The following is a 23311-nucleotide window of genomic DNA, read 5'->3' on the forward strand; positions in this document are numbered from 1 at the left end:
TGTCTGTTTTTAGGGAGGTAAAGTGGTTCTAAATCAGAAATTACTCGCTAGCTGTCATTCACCCTACATGTTTTTGTCTTGTTTTCTCTCATGCAATAAACCATTGTATTTCATATGGAGTGGGATTCTCGCTGTCGCTCGAGTTTCCCACTCCATATGGAATGAAGTACTATTACTTAACTGCTTCCAGATTTTTATTTTGGCCTGTGGGATCAAAGCCTTTCCCTTTGGCTCGGGCTATAAACTTCCCACTGCCCAAAACAAAAGATCTATAAGCTGGTAGGTAATGTACTATTAATATTGAAATTCATAACATAGTGAGTTAGGTAAGACTCAATTAAAACTCGTATTGTTGTGCACAATGACCAAAGTTAGGGTTAACTTCAGCAATGGTTATAATTTCGAACAAAAAGTTTGAATTCATCTAAAGTTACGATGAACTGATTTCGAGAATTGTTCTTTTGGAACGGAATTTTTCGAATCTTTCCACCACTGAGAGCCTAATGAAAAGTTTTATCCGTTTGGCACGTCATTTCGCCTGCGAATAGTCTTTGCGAAAGGAAAAATGCTATTGGCAGGCTCATGCCAATAGCCTGTGTAAAAGGTGAAGATGCTATTGGCAGGCGCCTGCCAAATTGGCAGTGCCAATAGTATCTTTAATAATAATTTGGCTATTGGCAGGCGCCTGCGAATTCGCCTAGTCGGTTGGCCTGTAGAGGCGCCACATTTTTTTATAGTACTTCATTCTCACTGTACTATTTTTTCGTGTAACAACTTCACATTGATTCATTCCCATGAAATGTCACTGCAGTGAAGTTTGTTCATGAAAAAATAATTCAGTGACAGCAGTCTTTTTACGAAGAAAAGTACTAAATTGTAATAGATTTAGTTTCCCTTAGTTTCTAAACTCCATTCTCCTATAGTCACTACGTTTTTTTAACGTTCAAAATGTTGCTTATATGAGCCGAGTGAAGACTGTAGAGCTCTGCTGAAAACATTATTTTCTGATCTAAAATTACCGGATTCCGATCCTTACACAGAAGTAAAATAGACAGTTGGTTTGGGCATTGCCAATTCCATGAAATGAAATGTATTACATAAGTTAACCCTAGAAGAAAACATTTATTAAAATAATAAAGGTGCTGCCCTTGTAACAAAGGTTGCTCATATACACAGCGTATCCATCTATCACTTAAGACATTTCTTAAACTAAAAACAAATCGAATTTAACAATAGAAAATCGTCGTCAAACAACAACAAAAAAATATAAATTTTTCAACTGTAAATATGTTGAGCTATTATATGAATAGTCTTTGTCAAAATTAGCTCGGACACGTTTTTAAGCTCGGTCTTATCAAGCTTAAATTGGTTAAAAAAGTCTATCACAGATTTCCCAAAGGATTCCCTAATGGACGATAATTTCACGACTATTTCACGACTTTCGTGTCTAAGAAAAGAGTCGAGTTTCCCATACTTCGTTTGGGTTCAGAGTTTGGTCCAATCAGCTACTTCTGATTAAATAGTTTCGTTGCCAAAATTCGCTATCACTAAAGACTAATAAACAATTTCAAGGGAACACGACAAGTTACAAAACCTCTCAACATTTAAGTTCAGCTGCACCTGTCGTGATTCAAATTGTTTTGTGAAATACGAAAATGAAATTTAACTTTTTGTCAACTTCAGCAATTGCCCGAAAATTCCTCCTGCACAAACTAACACCGCATAGGTCTCTTGTAAATTTTACAAACTTCGATATAAGCATGCAAGCAGGTCGTTGGAGATACGGTTACGATTCTCTGCAATGTAATACACAAAAATTTACATAATTTTCTATTAAGTTTAGTTTTTAGCAGTGACTATTTTCGGGAAAACAATTTTCCTCATTTTCTTGAATTTTCTTCGGGAAAATTCGAAAAAATTACGGAAAATTCAAGGAAATGTGGAAAATATGGGAAAATGATAGGGAAAAATGTCTTCCCAAAAATAGTAACTGGCCTAGAATAGACATTGCTGTCCTTTTCATGATTTTGGTATTTTCTTTTGTATTTTCAAAATTTCACACTAAGCTTTATAGCTGGCCCATTAAATGCTAAACATATTCAGTTGGAATAACTCAAAGTCGAGCCGTTTTGTGTGGTTTCTATGTAAGTTTGTGTGAAAAAGCGATGCAAAGTGATTTTAATAGCTTTTGCTAAATAAATGAATAATCTAATCTAATCTAAAAAGCGATGCAATAGATATTTTAAGCATGAAAACTGAAGAGTGTTCTGTGAAAATGTATCTCAAAATGTTTTTCGGATAAACAATAAAAACAATAAAACATTTGAAATATAGAAAAAGATGCGACGAAATTGATGTGTAACAAATAGAACGCATGGAATGAACAAAATGATTGAAAAAGGATAAACTTATCGTGGAACAGTGAACATATATTAGGAGGGTACAGCCGTATCCTACAAATGGGACAGCATAAAATTCATATGGGACTAATGTCGCCACCCTTTCTCTAAGAAATAATAACGTCACTATCAAGAAGTGAAACACTAATGCCATTTTTATGCCACTGGACATAATTACAGAATTTTTCTCGTAATTGGGCTCCTTTCCATCTGTGGTGGACAGTTTTACTTTTCGAGCTACAAATTGTCTGAAATCTTTTATCCACACCTGATACGTAACATAACGTACGTAATAAGGTATGCTAATGTAAGGTAATAATGATTGCTTCAACAATAATTTATTTTACCGGAAACGTTTATATAACTAAATGAAAGCATTTCCGCGAAACAGACGTTTTATAAATTAGCGCCTAAAATAATTTGGGATATACTAAGCAACATAAGGCTAGCTTTACACCAGACTTGTCAAAGATTTTGTTTACCTGAATGGAAACATTTTTCTAATTTAAATTTTTTTTTATTTTCTTTTGTGAACTCCTTCAAGGTGCTATGCACAGTGGAGTCCAATAATTTCTTGTTTAGGTTTAAGATTTTTCTTTCTTGTAAACCGCATTATTTCATGATGAATAAATGGATCAATCAATCAATCAAAAATTCTTCAAAATTGTGCGACTAAATTTACAAATTCATTTGAGGAAGCTAAACACAAAAATTTGACATTAGTCAAAACAAAAATCCATTGAACTTTGGGTGAATGAGTGAAAAGACGAAAGAGGCATGTGGAATTTCTGTGGAAAATGGCGCAAATCACATATTTTAGGAATTCAAAAAGTGAAAAATGTTTTCGAATTAAGGTTTTATCGACAAACGACGAGACACGGGTATCTTTATTTGCGATTTTTAACAAATTTATGCAAAAAAAAATCGAGGAAAAAAAACGTTTTTGGTGTACCTTATTGCAAGCAACGACGTAATGTACTACTACTGCCTTTCTTTCTCTTTATTTCAAAATAGTTTTCTAATACTTTTATTTAGGGAGATTGCCATTTTCACTTCTCACAGGTTATTGGGCTATAGATAGTTATTGAAATTGAAGATGACTAATGAGGCCTTATAAAACATATTCATCCAAACTGAAGTGAAAGATCTGAAAAGCGTATTTCTTAATACTGAAATAAATGTAGTAATAGATCTGCTCGCCGCCTTTGAAAGGTTAAAATAGCATTAAACATTTTTTCAAGCAATTTGAAGTACAGAATAGCAAATTTGCATTTTAAGTAATTGCGTAATTAATTCGTATTTAGATTTCACCGATTGTAAAAATTTTATCAGAAAATAAATAAAATTGTTTTAGATACAACTAGTAGAGATCTATACGTGAATTGATTACAAAAATAATCTCTAGAGCTCAACTTAGAAATTTTCTACAAAATGCATGAATACTACCCTTAATAGCGTCAAGTGGTAGCTTTTGGTAAAGAAACCACTGACTGGCCACGAGTTAGAAAATTTGATGATGATTTGGAATTTCATTTCAACTATGATTCACTAGACTTGTTCGTGCGCAAATCGGTATAGTGTTCTTAGAGCATTGTATCGAGTACCACTGTCACCATGGCCTGATGAGAAATGGTATTTTTGAACTGCATATTAATGGCACGGATTCGTTGTTGATGTGCTGAATGCTTAGCATTCGATTCAACCACACATAATTGATGACTTAGTCGTCTGGTGGTTGAAAATTGAACAAATGTAGATACATTGCAGTTCGTATCTATAGAAGAATCAACCTTAGTCGCATATGTGTGGCTTTTGAAGATTTGAAAAAACTTTCAATTGTACACATTCAAACATATGTGCAAACCTTTGCTTATTTCTTATGTGTTCCGATCAATTTCGTGAGCGCGTTATAAACCTGAATTACTTTTTACATTCCATGAGTTATTGTTATACGAAACAAAATGATTAAGAATTTTAGGCCGTTGCATTGCGTAATCAAATGTTGGTAAAATCGCTTATCGAAACAAACAACAAATTGACTCAAACAATTTGCAAGTAAAGTGTAGAGATATTGATGAATTACACTGCTTTCATCCAATAAACTCATCACAACGTTTATTTTCATCTTTCAGGATAAATAAGGCCAACACCAAGAGGTGAATAAAAACTGTTAATTCGACCTGAATCAATGCAAGGCTGTATACTTTGGGGAGGTCACGCAGATGCAGATACGCGGGTTATACACCACGTTTCATACAAAAAATTCACCACGCCATACAAATTCAATTTTGGTGAATTTGTATGGAAAAGGTGTGTTCCCGCGTATCTAATAAAATGTCGATCAGCGTGACCTCCCCAAAGTATACAGTCGTGGAATCAATGAACGAATAAGACTAATGCTGGAGTTGCTCCGTTTAAAAAAAAACTTCGTTTTGTCTCTGTTTGGCAGGCCCTATTTTTAGGAATGTAATTCCTAAAACTTCAAAACTTCAAAAAAATTCCTTAATTTGAAAATTCAGAAATTCGGGAATTGAAAGTTCTTAGAATTTTACTGAATTTTTAAGATATCAACTTCTAAAAATAAGCCCTGGTTTGCTCGAAAGCTTTCAATGGAACAGAGGAAATATTGAACACTACTCCAGTTGTTTACATCTTAAGGTTTTATCCTACAAACAGATTTTCCACTTAATTTAATGTTAGTGAATTTGATCATCTACGCACCCGACGAACAATAGCTTAACTTAAACACTGCATTCAATATTTACAATTTGTTAACGAAATACATTCAACAAATTCGAAGGAAATTGAATGTGAGCTTATAAAGTTAAAATTATTGGGTGGAAAATACGAACTAATTAATTTGAATAAAAGTAACTAATAACTGGGTTTTATAAGTAGGCTAAACACAATGAAAGTTAAATGGAAAATGTAAATGAATGTCGCAACGTAATTGCATCCTTGAGTTTCCCATTTAGTGCTACAGGGTTTGCTATTTGACGTGAGTGTGTGTATAATAGTTTGTTGTTCATGTTGACCAGAACAGTTGAGTTTATGGAGATGGTAAGTCATAAATAACAAATCGTAAACTTTATCATCCGATAGGGATTTACAATCGCTGATATTTGGTGTAGTGACGATTAATACAATGAACCGCAACTGGCAAAATTCATGCTAAATTTAATTCTAAAGTAAGGAATTAACATCATATATAGCGTGGGATAAAATTGGTTCCACATAAGTTTTAAAGAAACATCATCTCTCCTATTGATAAAGATAACAAAAAAAAACGATGATATCTGGCCAACATCCTCTATTGTATAGCAAAATAATCCAAAACCACTTACAATGGAGGTGTGACGCAAGTCCTTTTATCCACTTACAAAAGAACTGATATCAGTGGGGGTGAAAAGAAAAAGAAAAGCAAAAATTTTACCGAAAAAATTTTGCGTCACAAAGTGGCGAATAAAATACCTTGGGGGTAGTCGGAGCAAAGGATGAAAAGTAAAAAAAAAATCGTACATATGTTCCTTAGTCCTGCGGAATTTTTTTATTCAAATTTTTCGGTGTGAACTGACTTGCGTCACGGCCCTTCACTAACGTAGGGCCATGATTATTAGTAAAGGAAGTAAAAGATTTGGTATCAAACAAAAGATGTGACAGACTTAGATATTATGTTAGTGACGCGTATGCCGTTTATAAAAGGCTTAGTCAATAGAAAATCAACAACTGAACTCTGTCATCTTATTCAAGATGAAGTAAGATGAATTCTTCGTGGAGGTAAACGGAAAACACATCGACACTGTCGCCAATAGCATCGGAGAGTACCTGAAAGGGTATCACTTGGTAGCACAAGTCACTAACAGTCTTCCAAAAGAAATTTGACATAATCACTCAAACGCAACATTAGACCTAAAGCTTTACACAACGAGATGAACAGACACTTTGGGTGTTTGAATGGAAAATTCTTCAGTCAATATTTGGATGAGTTAACACATTGAAATTAATTGCGGCTTGCCAACTTTCGGCACCCGGGACTTTACTTAAATAGTCGAGGAATGCCTCCAAATAAATTTCTAAAAATCCAAAACTAAATGCTAGATTTTAAGAAATTTATTTGGAGATATTCAACGACTGTTTACGTAAAGTTGACAAGCCGCAATTATTTTTAATGTGTTTGGAAGGCAATTGACAAAGAAAATTCAACCACAAAGAGCACGACATAGTCAAATTCATCATAATTAATAGACTAATGTGGCTCGGCGATGTTCAAAGAATTTTAATAGTTATAGGAACGTTTGCCCTCGCGTGTGGAAATTTTGTTTTCTTCCCGGTATCCGAGTCAAATTTCCCGGTATCTAAAATCGTAAATTTGATTTTTCGCTACATATTTTTCCAGATTTTTTCGATTTCCCAGTATCTAAAGAATTTTTCTGAAAACTTCCCGGTATCCAGGATACCGCGGATAGCGTGAATTTCCACACGCGTTTGCCCTCGTTTGAGACGTTTTCTGTCTATGTGTGCTTCGGGAATAACAAAAAAATGACTTCAACGGCACACCGTATAGGAAAAACACGGACTTGTGGAAAGGGACTATGTTGGGACAACATGATTCTAATAATATCTTAATCGTAAACATTATGATGGACATATAAAAGAAAATCCTGAGTGCTCTAAAAATGGAAAAATTGGTTTCAAATGTTACAGCATAAACACGACAAAAATGGAAATCAATTCCAAAACAATAAATAGGACATTTGACCACTGTTTCGATCTGAGAGAAAGTTAAATATTTATTTCGACGTTTTGCAATAATATGCAGTGCAAATATATCGTTTTTCATGAGGCCATGGCGACAGCGGTACTTGATACAATGCTCTAGTAACACTATATTAATTGTTCACGAACAAGTCTAGCGAATCATTATCAAAATGTAATCCCAAATCATCACTATCCTTGCAGACTTGTGTGACGGTCAATCAAACAATCCAACAAACAAATTTCGTAAGTTTACACATCTCATTGCATTCGGTTACTTTAGGAAATTCATCGATGCCTATTTCACACCTCGTCGAAAACTCTTGAAAATTATGCTTGCCAAAATTGTGACTGTATGAGTTATATTCTCATAATACACTCTGGCACGGTTGTACGTAAATAATACGAGCAAAGAGCAAAGAAAAAACTCTAAAAAAACTTTCTAATAAAAATTAAAAACATTTTGGCCAACGGTACGAACACACATCGGTATGAATGATATTCATGTCATGCACATGGTAATATCACACGTATATAACTATAAACGTACGCTGCAAAGTAACTAAAATTATAACAAAATAACACACAAAGAACGTTTTAAAAGTTTTCATTGAAAGCTTTTCATGTGTACTACGAAGCAGTAGGTAAACGAAACGATATATTCAATTTTTTTTTTATTTTATTTTAAATTTAGAGTTGTGTATGTGGGTTTGAATTACGTAATCGTTTCACATATACAGCTCAGCTACATGAAAATCAAAAATTTGTGTAACTACAATGTAAACTGCGCAAAAAATTGATTACAATTCGAGTGAAATCCTTCGAGCAAAGCTAATAGAAAAGAATATTCAAAATTCAGTTATTTTCGGCGTTTGTGCGATTGCACAAACTTCGAAACGATATTTTATCGAATGGATTGAATAATTTGAATTTTGAAATTCCGAAGGATTTGCTGTCGACCGATGTACTTGGATCGGATTAGCCTATTTAAAAATCAAACCTACCCATACGCATATAATATCAACACAACGTAACTGTGTCTCTGTGTGAGCACAAGTTAACTTTGTTGTTGCGTTAAACATTCTCCAGCCAAAATCAGAAATAGATATGAACTTTTAAATAATAAATCTAAAGCAAACTCAAGCACAAAGTCAGATCGAAAATATCAGTGTAAATCTGTCTAACTGCCGTACTCCCAACCAGCGAACAACAACCGAGCGACTATATATTATTATTTTTATTAAATATTTAACATTCACGTGGCTGCTTTTATAAATTTCGAAATGAAAAAAAAAAATCATCTTCATCTTCATGCTTTGCTACACGATATATGGCATAGTTTGTCGTTTCTACCGTGTATCGCCGTAGCGCGTTCGATGCTAGAGAAAATTCACAGTCAGTTCGGTGGTAGTATTATTACAGACCCGAAGAGGTAGTGAGAGCTTATAATAATCTTACGAAATCATTTTTTTTTCACATATATACGTACGCCGCCATATGTTTAAAAATGTATGCGAATGGCACACAATGAATATGTTTCATCAGCAATATATATATTCTTATCTCTGAGACGTTTGTGGTATTTAAGGCGTAGTTTCTATTTCTTTTTGTATTGGTTGTTTTTTATGAATTACAAATATTTGCTTAGCATGAAACGGATGCATAAATTCTGAAAATTGGAAAAGGATTTTTTTTGCTGATAGATAGATTCAAGTACATTTTAATGAGTAAAATCATATCGACGATTGGTGTTTTCAGACACATTTTTCGTTGTTTCCAATATGATTTTGGCATCATTTTTTTTCGTTCTTTGTTTATTTTGCTTCGTTGAACTTGGACTCCCTTAAATGTATAATATCAATGCTGGTAATAGTGGTAACCTGATTATAGCTTTTGATGTCTTTTTTGATTATACTAATTTCAACGAACATTTAAAACATTCATTCAGCTGAGACGTCATCAACAACATTGTAATTGAAGATAAATATTGGAGAAGAATTTCAATCGTTAGCATCGACACCGAAATCGGTTTTTATTCATGATGAATGTTTGGGAGCATCGAATTAAATTTGATTGGATAGTTTTAGGTGTCTTTTGGAAGAAATTGTTCGAATTTACGTGATCCTTGGTTTCGGCTACGTACACGTACATTGCCAATGAGAACATATTTGTTTCCTGATGAACTTTTTAAAAACCCCTAGTCTGTAACGATATTTTCATCGCAAAGATGAGGTGTCTTGGTATTGTACACACCGATAATAATCCGATAAAAGACACAAGTAGTTTTACAATTGATGAGATGCGACAAGGTAATTAGTATCAAGTCCACTGGTAACTTTTGTATTTAATGGGGAATTCCACACAAATTTCATGAAAGAATGTGACGTCTGAACTGCGTTTAGTCGCTCAGTAGCTACTGTAACAAATAAGAAATGCTACGTCCTACGTTACGTTACGTGGATTGGTGAAACTCATAAGTGTGGCTGAGTACCGAAAAATGACCTTGCGCGATTGAAGGGACCACTAGTTCCCTTAGGACACAAATGGTATTGCTACTAATTTGTAGACAAATGATGTGGGTACCAGCATCACGAACAATACTGCAGAAATAAACAGCCGTTTCACGAACAATAGTATTCGATGTTGTGTAGCTTAGAAATGTTTCTTTAAAATATGGAAAAGATAAGCGAAAAAGAGTCCTGTTTCTGCAACAGAAGGTCAAAGTAAATAAAAATGTATCGAATAGAAGATGTTGATCAGAAGAAGTAACAGAGAACCATCATTTTTGTTTGTAATAAAATTAAATTAGATAATAACTGAAACATTGAATATCGCCATGTATCCCTACAATAACATCAAAATTTAGAATAATTTTACGTTGCCGAATAGCGAAGGATCGAAAGTGGGTGTTCGCGCCAACTGTCCATTTTTTCTGAGTTTACATTGTGGAAAATACATTCATTAAATAAATAAGAGGTTAGCTGGATATCAAATCAACAATTATGGAAGACTTTTCAAACGACTCTTGACCTTTTTCTATTCACTAATTTTCTGAAGTTTCATTTGGCAGAGATGTAACGAACGGAATTACCTTGCAAAATTAACTTTTTTTACTTAATTTTTTGCAATACCAAAGCACCTAGCAGGGTAATAGAGATTTTTTGGTGTCAAATAGAGTAGTTTTTAGTACGAGTTGCCATTTACATTATATTAGACAGGAGTCGCCGTGAGATGCCGCATTGGAGGCAAATTTGAAAACGAAAAAGTGGTTACTGCGAAGGGTTTTCATTTAACTTTTATTAAAGAATTTACATTCAGTTACGTAATTTAGTTATTTGTATGCAGACTGCTAACGTGATGTTAGATTATTTGTTAAAATAATGTACATTTCAGTGATCATATTTTCATTGAAAGAACGTTCGTGCCTATTTTTCGAACATATCTTGGCTCTTACCGCATTTTTAAGAGTGTAAAAATCTTATAAAATAAAAATGACATTTGACACTGCCAAAATTACCTACTTTTTTTTTCTATTACCCTGCTTGGTGCTTTGGCAATACTCAAGAATACGAGCTTTTCAAACACAGAACGGTTGTCGAGCGTCGAAGGTATGAATTGAAATATCTCAATTTATTGCTCAATAGTTTGAGTCAATGCTCCAATCATCATAAACCGAAATTTAGATTCGGAAACTTCTTTATACTTAAGGATCTGATCATTTAGTTTTAGTGAAATTCATAATGGCACTATGTAAAAACGAAATCTTGACCGGCTGAGCCAAAAAAAAAAAGAACTAACTTAGAAATCCACAAATATAATTCACTTGCGCTTGACGTTCCAGATTTACATAAAATAAATGCAAAATTTACATTTTTATCTAAATAATGTTAGAAAAATCTAGTTATTCAAAATCAAAGAATGAAAGTGGATTGGTGGACCTTGTGGAAGAAAATTGGTATTCCTGGGGGTATTTTTTGTTAGAAAAACCTAATTTTGAAAGTGAAAACGTCGAAGTTACAACAAGGGCAAAAAAGAGCGTCAAAACGAATGAAATAAAAGATTTTTTTTTATCAAACACTAGACGAAAAACAAAATAAGTTTCAGACTTAACGACAAAAAACGAAGAAATGAGTTAGAATGGTAAGATTGAATCAGAATGTTTTTGACATGAAATCTATTTTTTTTGTTTTTTTTTTGTTTGATCGATTGAGCAACGTTTTGTTCTAGTTTTGACCCCTGAAGTATCTTTCCAAAACACTGAAGATCAATCCCTTGAAATTGGAGTCATTTTTGTATGCGAAACGACGTAATTTCTCTGTGAAATTTCCACGTAATTTTGGGAAACTATTTCTCAAATTTTTTCCACATTTTTCACAAAGAATTTTTTCTTGAAAATTAGGTAAAATGTGGAAAATAAAATTTGGATTTTTTTCCCCCCAAAAATAGTCGCTGGACGTACTTTACTATGAAATTATACGAGGGGAAAACCACTCTTTTTTATTGATGTGATTAACATGATTAACATGATTAACCAGTGATTAACATGGTGGCGAATTGGTGATTAACCAGTATTTGACCGGAGGAATCGTCGCAAAACTACAAATAAACGTGAAAAATAGCGGTTAATCAATGTTAATCACCGATTAACCCTTTAAATTCACAAAACTTATGTTTCTGATTTACAGATTAACTGATTAACCATGTTAATCACAAAATAGTGGTTTCCCCCTCGAAATTATATTGCATTATAGTACTAATCAAGGTTCTAAGTTCTAATCTTGCGACCATTCAATGACAGTCATTATCATTGGATTTTAGATGGTCAGTTGAGATTTAAAGCTATCGACAATAGGCACAAGTTCAAGCAAATGCATTCCAGAACTAAGTTATCTCGCAAACATTTGAAATTGTTGAATTGAACATCAACAATGCAAATCGTTTTTGATGTTAAGAACAATTTGTTAATCAGGACGATTACGTTTGTTTTATCGCAGGGGCTCGTACAGACATTCTATTTCATGCACTGACATGACGTTAACTTTTGTCGCTCAGTCAATCCTATCAAAGTTAACTTTGAGGTTACTTCCTTCCAGACATAAGAAATAACTCGTCAATGAAAGATGTCAATTAGTTTGGGTCTCAGTATTTATCAAAAATAATCATTTTTAAATCGATAAATCGTCTTCAAATAGTGAAGTAAAAAAGTGGTTTGTTTACGTCGCCATGTTGTTACAATTAAAATTTAACTCTGCACGCTCAATGGTCATACATAGTGCCAGTTGCCAGTGTGTAGCGCATGATCTCAGGACTCCGGTAAAGTAGTTAATTAATAATATCTGGTGAGCGATAAGACTGGAGAAATCGTGACAGAATCAATGAGAAAAAAAGAATTGTCAAAGTCTTATTGCTCATCAGATATAAGTCCGATAGAAAAACTAATCACTTATTGCCATTGTCCTCTGACCATGCGCAACACTATTATGTTTGGTTAAGATCCGTCAAATCAAAATTTAATTATTTTTTAGATGACAGTCCACCAGTTAGCGTTAGTGTTATCGTCTTTGCATTTAGGGGATGACTAATATGACGTTATCTAAATTTTAAAAGCAGACCAACCCTATTGTTACATAGGCTCTATAAGCTGCACATACCAACGCAAAAGAGACCTAATTCAAATTTGTGTTTTGTCATACTGTCAAGTTTGAAAACAGAACAAAAGAAAAATTTGAATTAGTCTTCTTTGCGTTGCTATGTGTAGCTAGAGTAAGTTTTAAGTATAGTTTCCACTTAAAAAGAGCACTCCGTTTAGCATCCGTTTACATGACAGTTGTAAAATAGAACAAAAGAACTGTCACGCAAACGGAGTGGAAATTGAATTTATTTCAATTTTTTACTTCGTTTACGTGACAGTTCCTTTGTTCTATTTTAGGAAAGAGAAAGAGTTAAGTGGAAACTATACTTAAAGTAATGCGGCAAGTTGTTACTTTCTCCACTTTTCGCTTAAGGTCATAAACGTTTCGGCTGAAAAACTGACTTCTGCAGTTTTTGTTGCGATAATTATAATTTACTTACGTTATGTGTGCAAAATGTGATAAAGTCAATTCAGATCATTCAGATTCGCTACACTGCAGAGAGGGGCTAATGAGTTTCAGTCGAGTAACAAATAATAAATCGTTTGGGGAAAGTTGAAAACGCCAGAGTTCGTTGTTGTTAGTTGAAATTGCAAACAGAATAGAAACGAATCACTTCCTCTTTTCAGCAGTTTTTAAACAGTTCCTTGCGTATTCATTATCACAACACAAGTGAGAAAATCGTCATACTTTGTCATTTCAGCTGAGCAGATAGAAAAAAAGTGGATGGGATTAAAGCTGTACCTAACAGACGGGCCTGTTGTGCTTCAGCTGAGCTCATACTGTGGATGGCTTTGTTGTGAAAAATTATCTCTTAGTCACGGGGAAAAAATTAGAAATTAAATTTTCTCGGGTGGCAACACCATGTAAATGAAATTTCCAACTTTTTTCCCTATGTTAACAAATAACAATTTCATACCAAGAGCAGTGCTTGGTCCAAAGAACTCAAATAGCTATTTAGTAAGTTCTTTGGCTCAGTCTGTCTATAAACATTTGAGTCGTGCCTTAAACGTTGTGTTTATAAAAACTCGATTTTACGATAATATCGATTAAAATTTATACTTTCGAATGAAGATGAAAAAGGCATATGCTTACGCTCAATCAGAAAATGTGAGCACTGTAATGCACGTTACATTGACAAATATTATACATATCACGTGTGGTTGTGACCTTTGCCTGTGGAATGGACAATAAATGGCATACTTATATTGAGGAGGATTTTTTTAGCTCCATACGAAGTACGAAGGGGCTTATAGGATTACGATGCCGTGTGTAATTGATGGAATTCGAAGCAGACGGTAAGGGCAAAGTGTTTGCCTATGTTCATAGATGACGAATCCGCAATAAAAATTTGGGCCGTCTGTCCGTCTGTCTGTCACGTCGATATCTTGAGTAAATCAAATCCGATTTCAAAATTTTTTTTTCCCTGAAAGATAGTCAAAATAGTGAGGCTAAGTTCGAAGATGGGCATATTCGGGTCGGCCCTTCGTGAGTTAGGGCCACCTAAGTGATTTAAGGTCTTTTGGTGATATTTATGGCAAAATAAACGATGGAAATGTAAATGACAAGGCAAATGATAGGTATTGTCAATACCAATCCAGGAAAAAAAAGTTTTTTTTAAATCGGGTGAGTGGACCGTGAGTTAGGGCCTTAGAAGTGAAAAGCTGCTAGGGCCCTATGTGTATTTTACATAGAACTCAAGTAAATTTAATCCGTTTTTCGTAATTTTTGTTTCATTTGGAAGGTAATCGAACTCCGAATAGAATGTTGTGGAAAAAAATTTAATTTGGGTCCTCGGACTAAGGCCGCTACTAGGGCCCTATGCGTATTTTACATACAACTCGAGTAAATTTCATCCGTTTTTCGTAATTTTTGTTTCATTTGAAAGATAATCGAACACCGAATAGAATGTTGTTGAAAAAAAATTAAATTTGGGTCCTTGGACTAAGGCCACTACTAGGGCCCTATGTGTATTTTACATATAACTCGAGCAAATTTCATCCGTTTTTCGTAATTTTTGTTTCATTTGGAAGGTAATCAAAGGCCGAATAGAATGTAGTTGAAAAATAAATTAAATTTGGATCCTCGGACTGAGGCCGATACTAGGCCCCATGTGTATTTATACTCAATAAATTAAAATTTTAGGGCTATTTGAAATTTTGGTTTTATTTGAAAGGAACGTCGTACGGGGCTTCGTAATTGCGCTATGCGCAATTTGTAAGATGTACATATTACATAATAATTTTACTTTAACTACTTTAACCGGCGCATAGGCTTACGGTCAAAGTAGGGTGACAGACGCACTAGGGTCACGTACGCAATAGATATACGGGTTTGTACGGGGCTCAGTCGCAGCAAACGCTCCGACTGTTCTGATGGCTCGTTTTTGTAAGGGAGTCAGGTAGGGAATGTCTGTTAAAATGGAGCTTCGATAAAGAAGAGTGTCCGAAAGTGCAAAAAAAAATATTGAAAAGGAAAATGAGTCAACAAGACTCAAATTCTGGACATTTGTCTCAGAAGTCTGTAGAGGACGGACATTGATGGTTGTAATCATTAAAAATCTTTCTTCTACACAGATTTACAGACATACAAATCTGCTAAGACGAATAGACATTGGACATTCTTATTCGTTCGTTTATTTAGCAAGATTTGTTGTCCATAAGAAATCCACAAGAAGAGACTTAAAATGTGAAATTATCAAGAAATAAATCTATTTGGGAAAAGTCAGATTCTTTTGAAAAATTTATGCTGAATTAGAATTTGTTCTTATAGTCTGTCAGTCCGAATGGAGGCAAGTCACTAACAGAAATGTGTGTTTGACCATTTTGTGACAGAAGGAAAACCACCACATATTTACAACTGAACTGAGTGCATAAATGTGTTTGAAAAATAAAAGCATAAATTTAGTATTGGGTTGAAACAAAAGGTAGATGTGAACTGGAAGATTGGACTACTTATGACACAAATCATTAAACAAATCTCTGGAAGCAGATTTCACGGAAGCCCTTAGTGCAACTTTAATTACTTTGGAGCTATCTCGCAACCGAATTTTCAGGTGTTCTCACTATGTTTGTTCAACATTCACGTTTGGTGCTAGTTTAAGAATATTACCGGAAGCAATGTTCATGAAATTGCAAACAGTCCCTTGTCCTACCATGCAAACATCTATCTCATGAAGTCATTGTCACCCTTTTTATGTAAACTAAAGGGATGTTTCAGGCAGGAGCGGTTCATTTTCGAAACGTCAAATAAAGGACCTAATAGACTGCAAAAGATATTGGGCTACTAGATTATTCAGGTCCCTTGTCAAATCAGCGCTCCTGCCTGGTTAACTTTACTCTGTCGTGGATGTTTATTAAACGACAAGAAACAGGGGTTAGGGTGAAAATGACATTCGCAAATGAATTGATTGTGAATTGAGAAATGCATTCCACAATTTTAAGATATGTTGGATGAATGAAATGTTTGCTATTGACTGCCGTTGAGTGGCATAATAGTCTCCACTGTTAACTCGATTAAGTTTGTCATTAGCGTTGTGTCGACAGAAGGTATAAAATGGAGATATAAGTTCAATGCATTTTTTGTTTGGAGACATGATATATCGATGGTTTCCGGTTGATATCTCTGATCATATGGACTAGTTTGATTTTTTTTTTTACAAAATTCGCTCATTCTGATTAAGGCTAGTACATAGTTCGTGAGGCGTTTACATCAGGTTTACACCATGAAAAATACAGTTGACAGATGACTGATGCATTTTATGTCAACACTTTTCCATCATTTTGCATCGGTCTATTTCTCAAGCATTTGCAAGGGTTTTTCGCGAACTATGTACTTTAACAAAGGCAAGACAATGACAAGTGAAATATGGACTGGCTCGAAGGCTCAATGAAATCGGATAGCTGATCGCTTTATAAATTGAGGGATTCTTTTGAAAAACAGAATCTTGAAATCAGACGCATTTTCCATTGGACTTTTTTATGACCAATGAGGTATTCGACCCCAGAAGCCAAAACCACTTTCAAAAAAATTCTTCGGAGCTTGTGTGTCATTAGAAAGGTAATTGCATGTACTTCCGGGGCAAGTGGGGTCTTATTGGGTTTAAAATTCATCCACACTGAGATATGTGCAGTTGAAGTTTTCAACCGAAAAAAGACTGAAAACTCACACTTTTCTTACAGAAATTTTTTCGAGTTACACGAAACGTTCATGGTCGTGTGGGGTGTCATATTAAAGGTCATACGGACCGTGAACGTTTCGTGTAACTCGAGAAATTTCTCTAAGAAATGTGTGAGTTTTCAGTCATTTTTCGGTTGAAAACTTCAACTGCACACGTCTCAGTGTGGATGAATTTTAAACCCAATAAGACCCCATTTGCCCCGGAAGTACATGAAATTACCTTTCTAATGACACCCCACATGACCCTGTACGGCTCGTGTAGCTGGAGAAATTTCTGTAAGAAAAGTCCATGTTTTCAGTTTTCGATCACCTCCCACCAGCCACACAAGCTTCAAAGAATTTTTTTTGAAAAAGGGTTTCAGGTTCTAGGGACTAATACCAATCTAAGGCACATATAAAAAAGTCCAATGGAAAATGCGTCCGATTTCAAGATTCTGTTTTTCAAAAGAATTCCTCATTGGAAAAAAATTAAGGATCGCCGATCGATGATTTTAATTAATTTAAGGACGAGATTGAAAATTTAATGTAACAAATAAGTGGAGTTGACACCAATTGAAACAGCAATTGATTTCATTAAATTCCACGTCAGATAACCGTAAAAGTTTTATTTTACCGATTTTACCATCGAACGAGACAAAACTATTAAGTAGAACGACAAATTAGTTACAAACGTGTCGTCAATTATGTAATTTTACGTCCGAAAAATGTCCCGATTCCATTAAAATATAATTAACTCAACCGCGAAAAGCCCACAGTTTGTTTTCCGAAAAATGGAAGTAATAAAATCAGATGAATATGTTTCCAACAGACAACATATACCTCATTAAACCGAAGAAACTTTCGTGGCTTAGAATGATAGACCACTGACATAAATTTTACGATAAACAAAATATCAGAACGCAAAATCAAACGATATACGCTGAACACAGGGAGTTGAAGAGAAGAAAAATAACATCAAAGCAACAGAAAATGACCTGTTGTTTGTTATACATTACCATTGCTAACAGTTAGTATGGGATAATGTGCATAAAACACAATACAATTTGAATATAAAATGAAATTCCAAGCGAACACACAGCCACCAACTTGAAGAACCATTTTCCATCGTAACGAATTTCAATTTAAAACAACAACAAAAAAACTTCCATTACAAAATTTTAACAACTTACTCTTCGTCCCTGCCCATGTCTTCATAAACATGCTGAAAGTGAGTATGCATTTCATAAAACTGAAAAAATTTATTTACAAAAACAAAACAAAACAAAAAACGACAACCGAAAGACGTATACGACTCAATTTTTTCATTCAACAAATTCACCATCGACTTTAAAACAAAATGGTTAAAATGTACGGTTGCTCTGTGAAAATTTACAATATTAAAACGAAAAATGCTTTCCTCTCTTCAGTTGGAAAAGGTTTGACGTATATAATAATTCCATCGAAACTCATTCACCAAACGCGATTTATTTTTGAAAAAGAACTTTTCCGGCCCCGAAAAAACCAGTTGATCAAATCATACACAACAAAAATTTGTATTCAAAGGAAAATTATTTGAATTCGAATTTCCACGCAAACCGATTTTCCTCTTTTTCTCAACAGAAACAAACAGCAAAAAAAAAATTAAATGAAAAAAAAACACTTACCATCCGTCAACGCTACCTCGAATTTCATATGCGTCGGTCGCAAAAAGCACTGCAAACGGTACACTTTGGACAAATTGAAATCACTTTTTATGCGATTAAGGAGCTCTAAAAATTCCAACAAAATCGAAAACATAAAATTTGTTGTGGAACAACACAATTTACTCAATGCATCTATTTTCAAATTAATCAATTTCACGTACTTTCAATAAAATAAAAAATTGACTTTGTTTCTATAATGTAATTGAACAATGCTCATGACAGAGTCCGTGGCTACAAGTGATTTCTACACTTCTGAATTTCCTTTAGTCGTGCTGTGAAACGATCGTAATGTCGGCTTGGTACAGTGACGCATGGCAAGCTTTCAGCGGTGCTTTCGTGGAGGATGATGGGTGCGCGCTGGTACCCTTTTCTATTCGTTTTATTTACTTTAAGAAAATAAAAATTTAATTGGATATTATTGAGAAGGCGAATGTTTCACTGGTGTAGCTGTCTCATTCTAATGCTTTCTCTTCAAATTACACTTTTACAAAAATGAAACGACTACACTACAATAATAGCTTCTTCTGCGTTGGTACGAAAAAAGACATTTTTCTTTTGTGTCAATGTCAGTCAGCCATTTTGAAGAAAGACATCTGGTGTTACTTTCTGGAAACACAAACAGAAATCTACTACAATGACAAGAAATAAATTTCTACCAACACTTTCTCCGCCGTGAGGAGAAAATAGAATATTTCTTACGAGAAGCGTCTATTTGTTTTTGTTTTCAAAAATGTTTTGACAATTTGAGTGTTTTGTTTTCGCACCACACGCACACATGAAGACCGTTGTGTTCAACTAAGAGAACAGAAGCGATTGTTGCAATTTTCTATTTTCTTACAAGTAACCATTTATCTAGGCACTGGACCGACGACCTCACATTGCGACACAGAACTCTAAACGTAGTTCTTAATTTAACTTCACCCGGTCGTTTTGTAATAAATTTTCAAAATAAAGAAAAACTTCACTCGATAGTTCCTAATTGAATCTGGAAACCTACTGAGCGAAGCGTAGGAATGACTAAAGATGAATGAGCGTTCTGCCATTTTTTATAGCTTCAAGGTACTAGACCAGTGAAAATTTGTTTTGTATTGTAAACCTTTCGTTCGCGCAAGAGGTTACACTAAGCTTTAGTTCCTTCATTCTATGATCGGCTGCTAGGAATTTCGCGCCACATCATTCACAATAATTGACAGAATGACACATTTTGTATAGGGAAAATGTCACTTTGTGGGTTATTGTGAATAACGCGGCGCGAAATTCCTCAACACCCTATGATCGTGTCATGAGAATGATTATTTCAATTTCCTAATAATGAATAAATAGCTTATTCACAACAGATGCGCCGAGACTTCGGAAGCCGTTGTTGTGAAAAACGTTGAGTGGCTTCACCTCGCAATGCAATTTCGAACTTTCTTCCCTCATTGACTAAATAACTAAATTCAAATCAAAGTCACATTGCTGTTTGAGTTAGGTTCGTTTAGCCTAAATAGGCAATACCTTTCTTAAGAACTCATTTTCTACCAAAACAGTTTCTGATGCTAAAGACCTTTAACATCCTTTCCTTTCTGAACGTAATGCACTGCAACATAAATCACCCGTTTTTCCATTCACTTTATAATAGCACTCTACCATTACAGCCGTTTTTCTATTCGGAACATTTTATGAAAAATAAACACCTCACCGTCGCAGTTATACCGACGCCGCTGTAATAGATCGGTAACTCTGTGTAGTACTTCTCTCAATTTCTCTCTCTCAAAAGCATATTACTCGTTTATCTGTCATGGAGCCGCTTTAAAAACCAAAAAAAAAACATGGCGAGTGGTTCCTTGCGTAGATTTTCTACAATTTTCGGAAAAACTTTCAATGTGACAGCAACTGCACATGGAAAATACTTGGTGTCGAATATTCCGGTGAGTAAAAAGCAAATTTGCGATGAAACAGAATGACTGTGTCATACGGATGGGTGTCTGTTCATGTTTGGTTTGGTTTGGTTGTACTGCAGCGACAGGGTTGATCTAAATATTACATCAGGAAACTGATTGTAAATGATAATATTTGAAAGAAGTGTTGCTGGCAGAATTAGCAGTGGTGGTTATGGGTCAAATGAGAACTTTTTTTTCGGTTGATTCAGTTGATTGATTTGCGTGTCTACCAAAAACGGTTCATTGGCAACGATTGAACATTGTATTGGCTGCTCTGTTATCCTTCACAAAAATGTATTTACTTCCAGCAATCACTGGTGCCATGTTCAATCGCCATCACTCCACCGATTCGTTACTCTAGCTTCCAAAGTTCGCATCCAGTCGAGCCGATCGATCAATATCCAGAAGTTGAAGTGTTAACAAATCCACCCGAATGGAAATACGTTGAGCGAATCCTTCGTAAACCGTTAGTGCCAGAGCCTGAACCCAAGCCGGAATATCCATCGGGATGGAAACCACAAACTGAATGGAGCCATCCATACTTCGTGCGGCGGACAAAGAACCACATGATACCGGTGTATCTGGAGAAGTTTTTCCGTGGACAGCGACATATCACCAAGTTGCAAAAAATTCAGGGCGACATTTGGATGTTGGAGCGTGAACTGAGCGCATGTATTGAGGCACGAGTCGGTAAGAAAATCGCCACCAGAGTGAATGAACTTAGTGGTCAGATCTGGATGAAGGGAGACTATGTCACGATTGTTAGAGATTTTGTAATGAAAAAAGGATTGTGATGGGGTGGCTAGGACGTGTTACGATTGGTTAGAATAAAATTACGTTTTTGATGAAAATTTGATTCATTTCTGTGGTGCAATTGCCCTTGGATGTGTTGCCAACGAACGTGACCCCTTTTGAAGCTGCTTATGGTAAATTTGGAAGACAGCAGGGACTGCACAACCAGTACACGAATATGAAAAAATTTATTTCGAAAAATATGAGCGCAATGCTTGTTTACAACCAACATCAAGACGTCGATCCAGATCTCTTCAGTGCCTTTCTAATTATTTTCCAGTCCTCCAAAATATCTTCCTCAGCTAGCATATAAACGATATACGGTCCGGATACTGTAACGGCTTTTTTCCGACCGGGTCCTCGCACCTTCGACGTTCGTGTGCTCGTACCCCAATCGGCCCACGAAATGTCAACGTTGTGACGGTCTTCTTCCAGTCGACGTATTTTATCGATGAGTTCATCGTAGATCATATCCTTCGACAGTTGCTTTTCGCTCTGAAAATGTAAAGCAAAAACTGTTCCTTCTCGATCGTGCTTTCAGAGGGATGGTGTTCTGTTACACTCACATCATAGTTTTGTCTCGCTGCCTGCTCCTCCGATTCGTATTTGTGCAAAATATTTTCCATTCGCAGTCGCCGTAAGACACCAGCCACTTCGATTCTGGTGTGCATATTATCAGCGAGGCGCTGTAACGGACCCAAATACTCTTTCGATTTGCCGTTGCGTATTTCCGTTATTTCCGTGTCCACTTGATTTATCCGCTCAAGGTACAGTTGTTCGCGCAATGTTAGAAATTGTTTTTCGAGATCAGCTAAATGAAGGGGACGAAAAGGGAAACCCAGTCCGAGATGAAAAATATATTTTCTTGACAACGAAATGCAACCCGCTGACCACTCACCCAAATTGTCTATACAGTAGCTTCGTCTTCGCTCGCATTCACTCTCATCCATTTCGGATGAATCGTCGGAATCTGGCTCATCAGCATCTTCCTCGCTTGAGTCACGATCTGGCGCTCCTTTGGGATAAACAAATTTTTCGGTTATTAGATTGCTAGCCGTGCACATTAAACATGCATCTGAAGCTTAAATCTGAGGTCGGGAGACGGTAAACATTCACGAAACTACTGGAGATCGGGACGGGCAGTCCCAAATTGTCAAAAACATCAACCAAATCCATAAATCCTACCTGACGAATGTTGTGATTCAGCGCCAGACATGTTATTATCATCAACGTCACTATCGTCGTTTGGCATTTTAATTTTTATGGTCGCTCCAAGCGATATCTGCTCCTCAGATGTGGAAAAGTTCAGCTGGTTCACTCAAGATACGGTGAAAATGCAAAGAATTTTCCGATTGTGTAAAATTTGCGCGATCTCAAACAACAAAAATAACCAAGAAAGTAATTTAGATGACAGCTGTCAAATAGAAGAGCGAGCGCGCTACCACTCATTCTCTCTCCGGCTACAAAATGTAATTTTATTTTACTACCATGAGCGTACCCATATTTTCTGTGCTTTCGTTCTCTTTCGATTTCTCTTTTTTGTTGTTGTTGTTTTTTGTCGGAAAAGCTACAGAATGAAATTTAATAAAATTGCCAACGGCACTACATATACATGCATAGCCATATATGTTGCATACTAATGATGAATACATTAAATTGCGATGGTAAATTTATCATAGGTTTTCAGAGATTTTTACGTTTTGTTTTCTGGTCGTAAGGCTAATAAACCACTAGAGAAATGGACAAACAATCCTAATTTACACAAAATTTGACCATTGTACACCATCTATGGTCTATGAGCATTAAACAAGCTGCGATCAGTTCATTCACAATTTCTAAAGAATGGAATGTGTGGATTGTATTAAGCTAAATATGTTCAACATCAACAGATCTACGAAAAGTCTATTACACTTTGGACTATTCTTATTATCGTTATTGCAGTGGTTAACAAT

The 23311-nt window shown here is 35.3% G+C and overlaps 3 protein-coding genes across 5 annotated transcripts in view; 1 reads left to right on the top strand and 2 right to left on the bottom strand.

Annotated features, from left to right (window-relative positions):
* Positions 1-18899, bottom strand: part of LOC119074551 — a 42462-nt gene extending 23563 nt beyond the window's left edge. For all 3 annotated transcript variants that reach the window (XM_037180731.1, XM_037180730.1, XM_037180726.1), the window contains exon 1: positions 18607-18899. The gene's annotated coding sequence lies outside the window, so the exon portion shown is untranslated. The remainder of the gene's footprint in view (positions 1-18606) is intronic.
* Positions 18900-20394: 1495 nt separating this feature from the next.
* On the top strand, positions 20395-21418 carry LOC119074688 (probable 39S ribosomal protein L49, mitochondrial). Its single transcript, XM_037180972.1, has 2 exons — positions 20395-20555; positions 20876-21418. Exons 1-2 carry the CDS (start codon positions 20457-20459, stop codon positions 21359-21361), a joined length of 585 nt encoding a protein of 194 aa, XP_037036867.1. The 5' UTR covers positions 20395-20456; the 3' UTR covers positions 21362-21418.
* Positions 21419-21528: 110 nt separating this feature from the next.
* LOC119074677 (breast cancer metastasis-suppressor 1-like protein) lies at positions 21529-22775 on the bottom strand. Its single transcript, XM_037180961.1, has 4 exons — positions 22545-22775; positions 22258-22374; positions 21926-22170; positions 21529-21854 (listed from the first exon to the last, which is right to left on the bottom strand). The coding sequence occupies exons 1-4, from the start codon at positions 22609-22611 to the stop codon at positions 21591-21593; spliced, it is 693 nt and encodes a 230-aa protein (XP_037036856.1). The 5' UTR covers positions 22612-22775; the 3' UTR covers positions 21529-21590.
* Positions 22776-23311: the final 536 nt, after the last annotated feature.

The sequence above is a fragment of the Bradysia coprophila genome, unplaced genomic scaffold (genome assembly GCF_014529535.1).
Source record: "Bradysia coprophila strain Holo2 unplaced genomic scaffold, BU_Bcop_v1 contig_151, whole genome shotgun sequence".
Lineage (NCBI taxonomy): Eukaryota > Metazoa > Arthropoda > Insecta > Diptera > Sciaridae > Bradysia > Bradysia coprophila.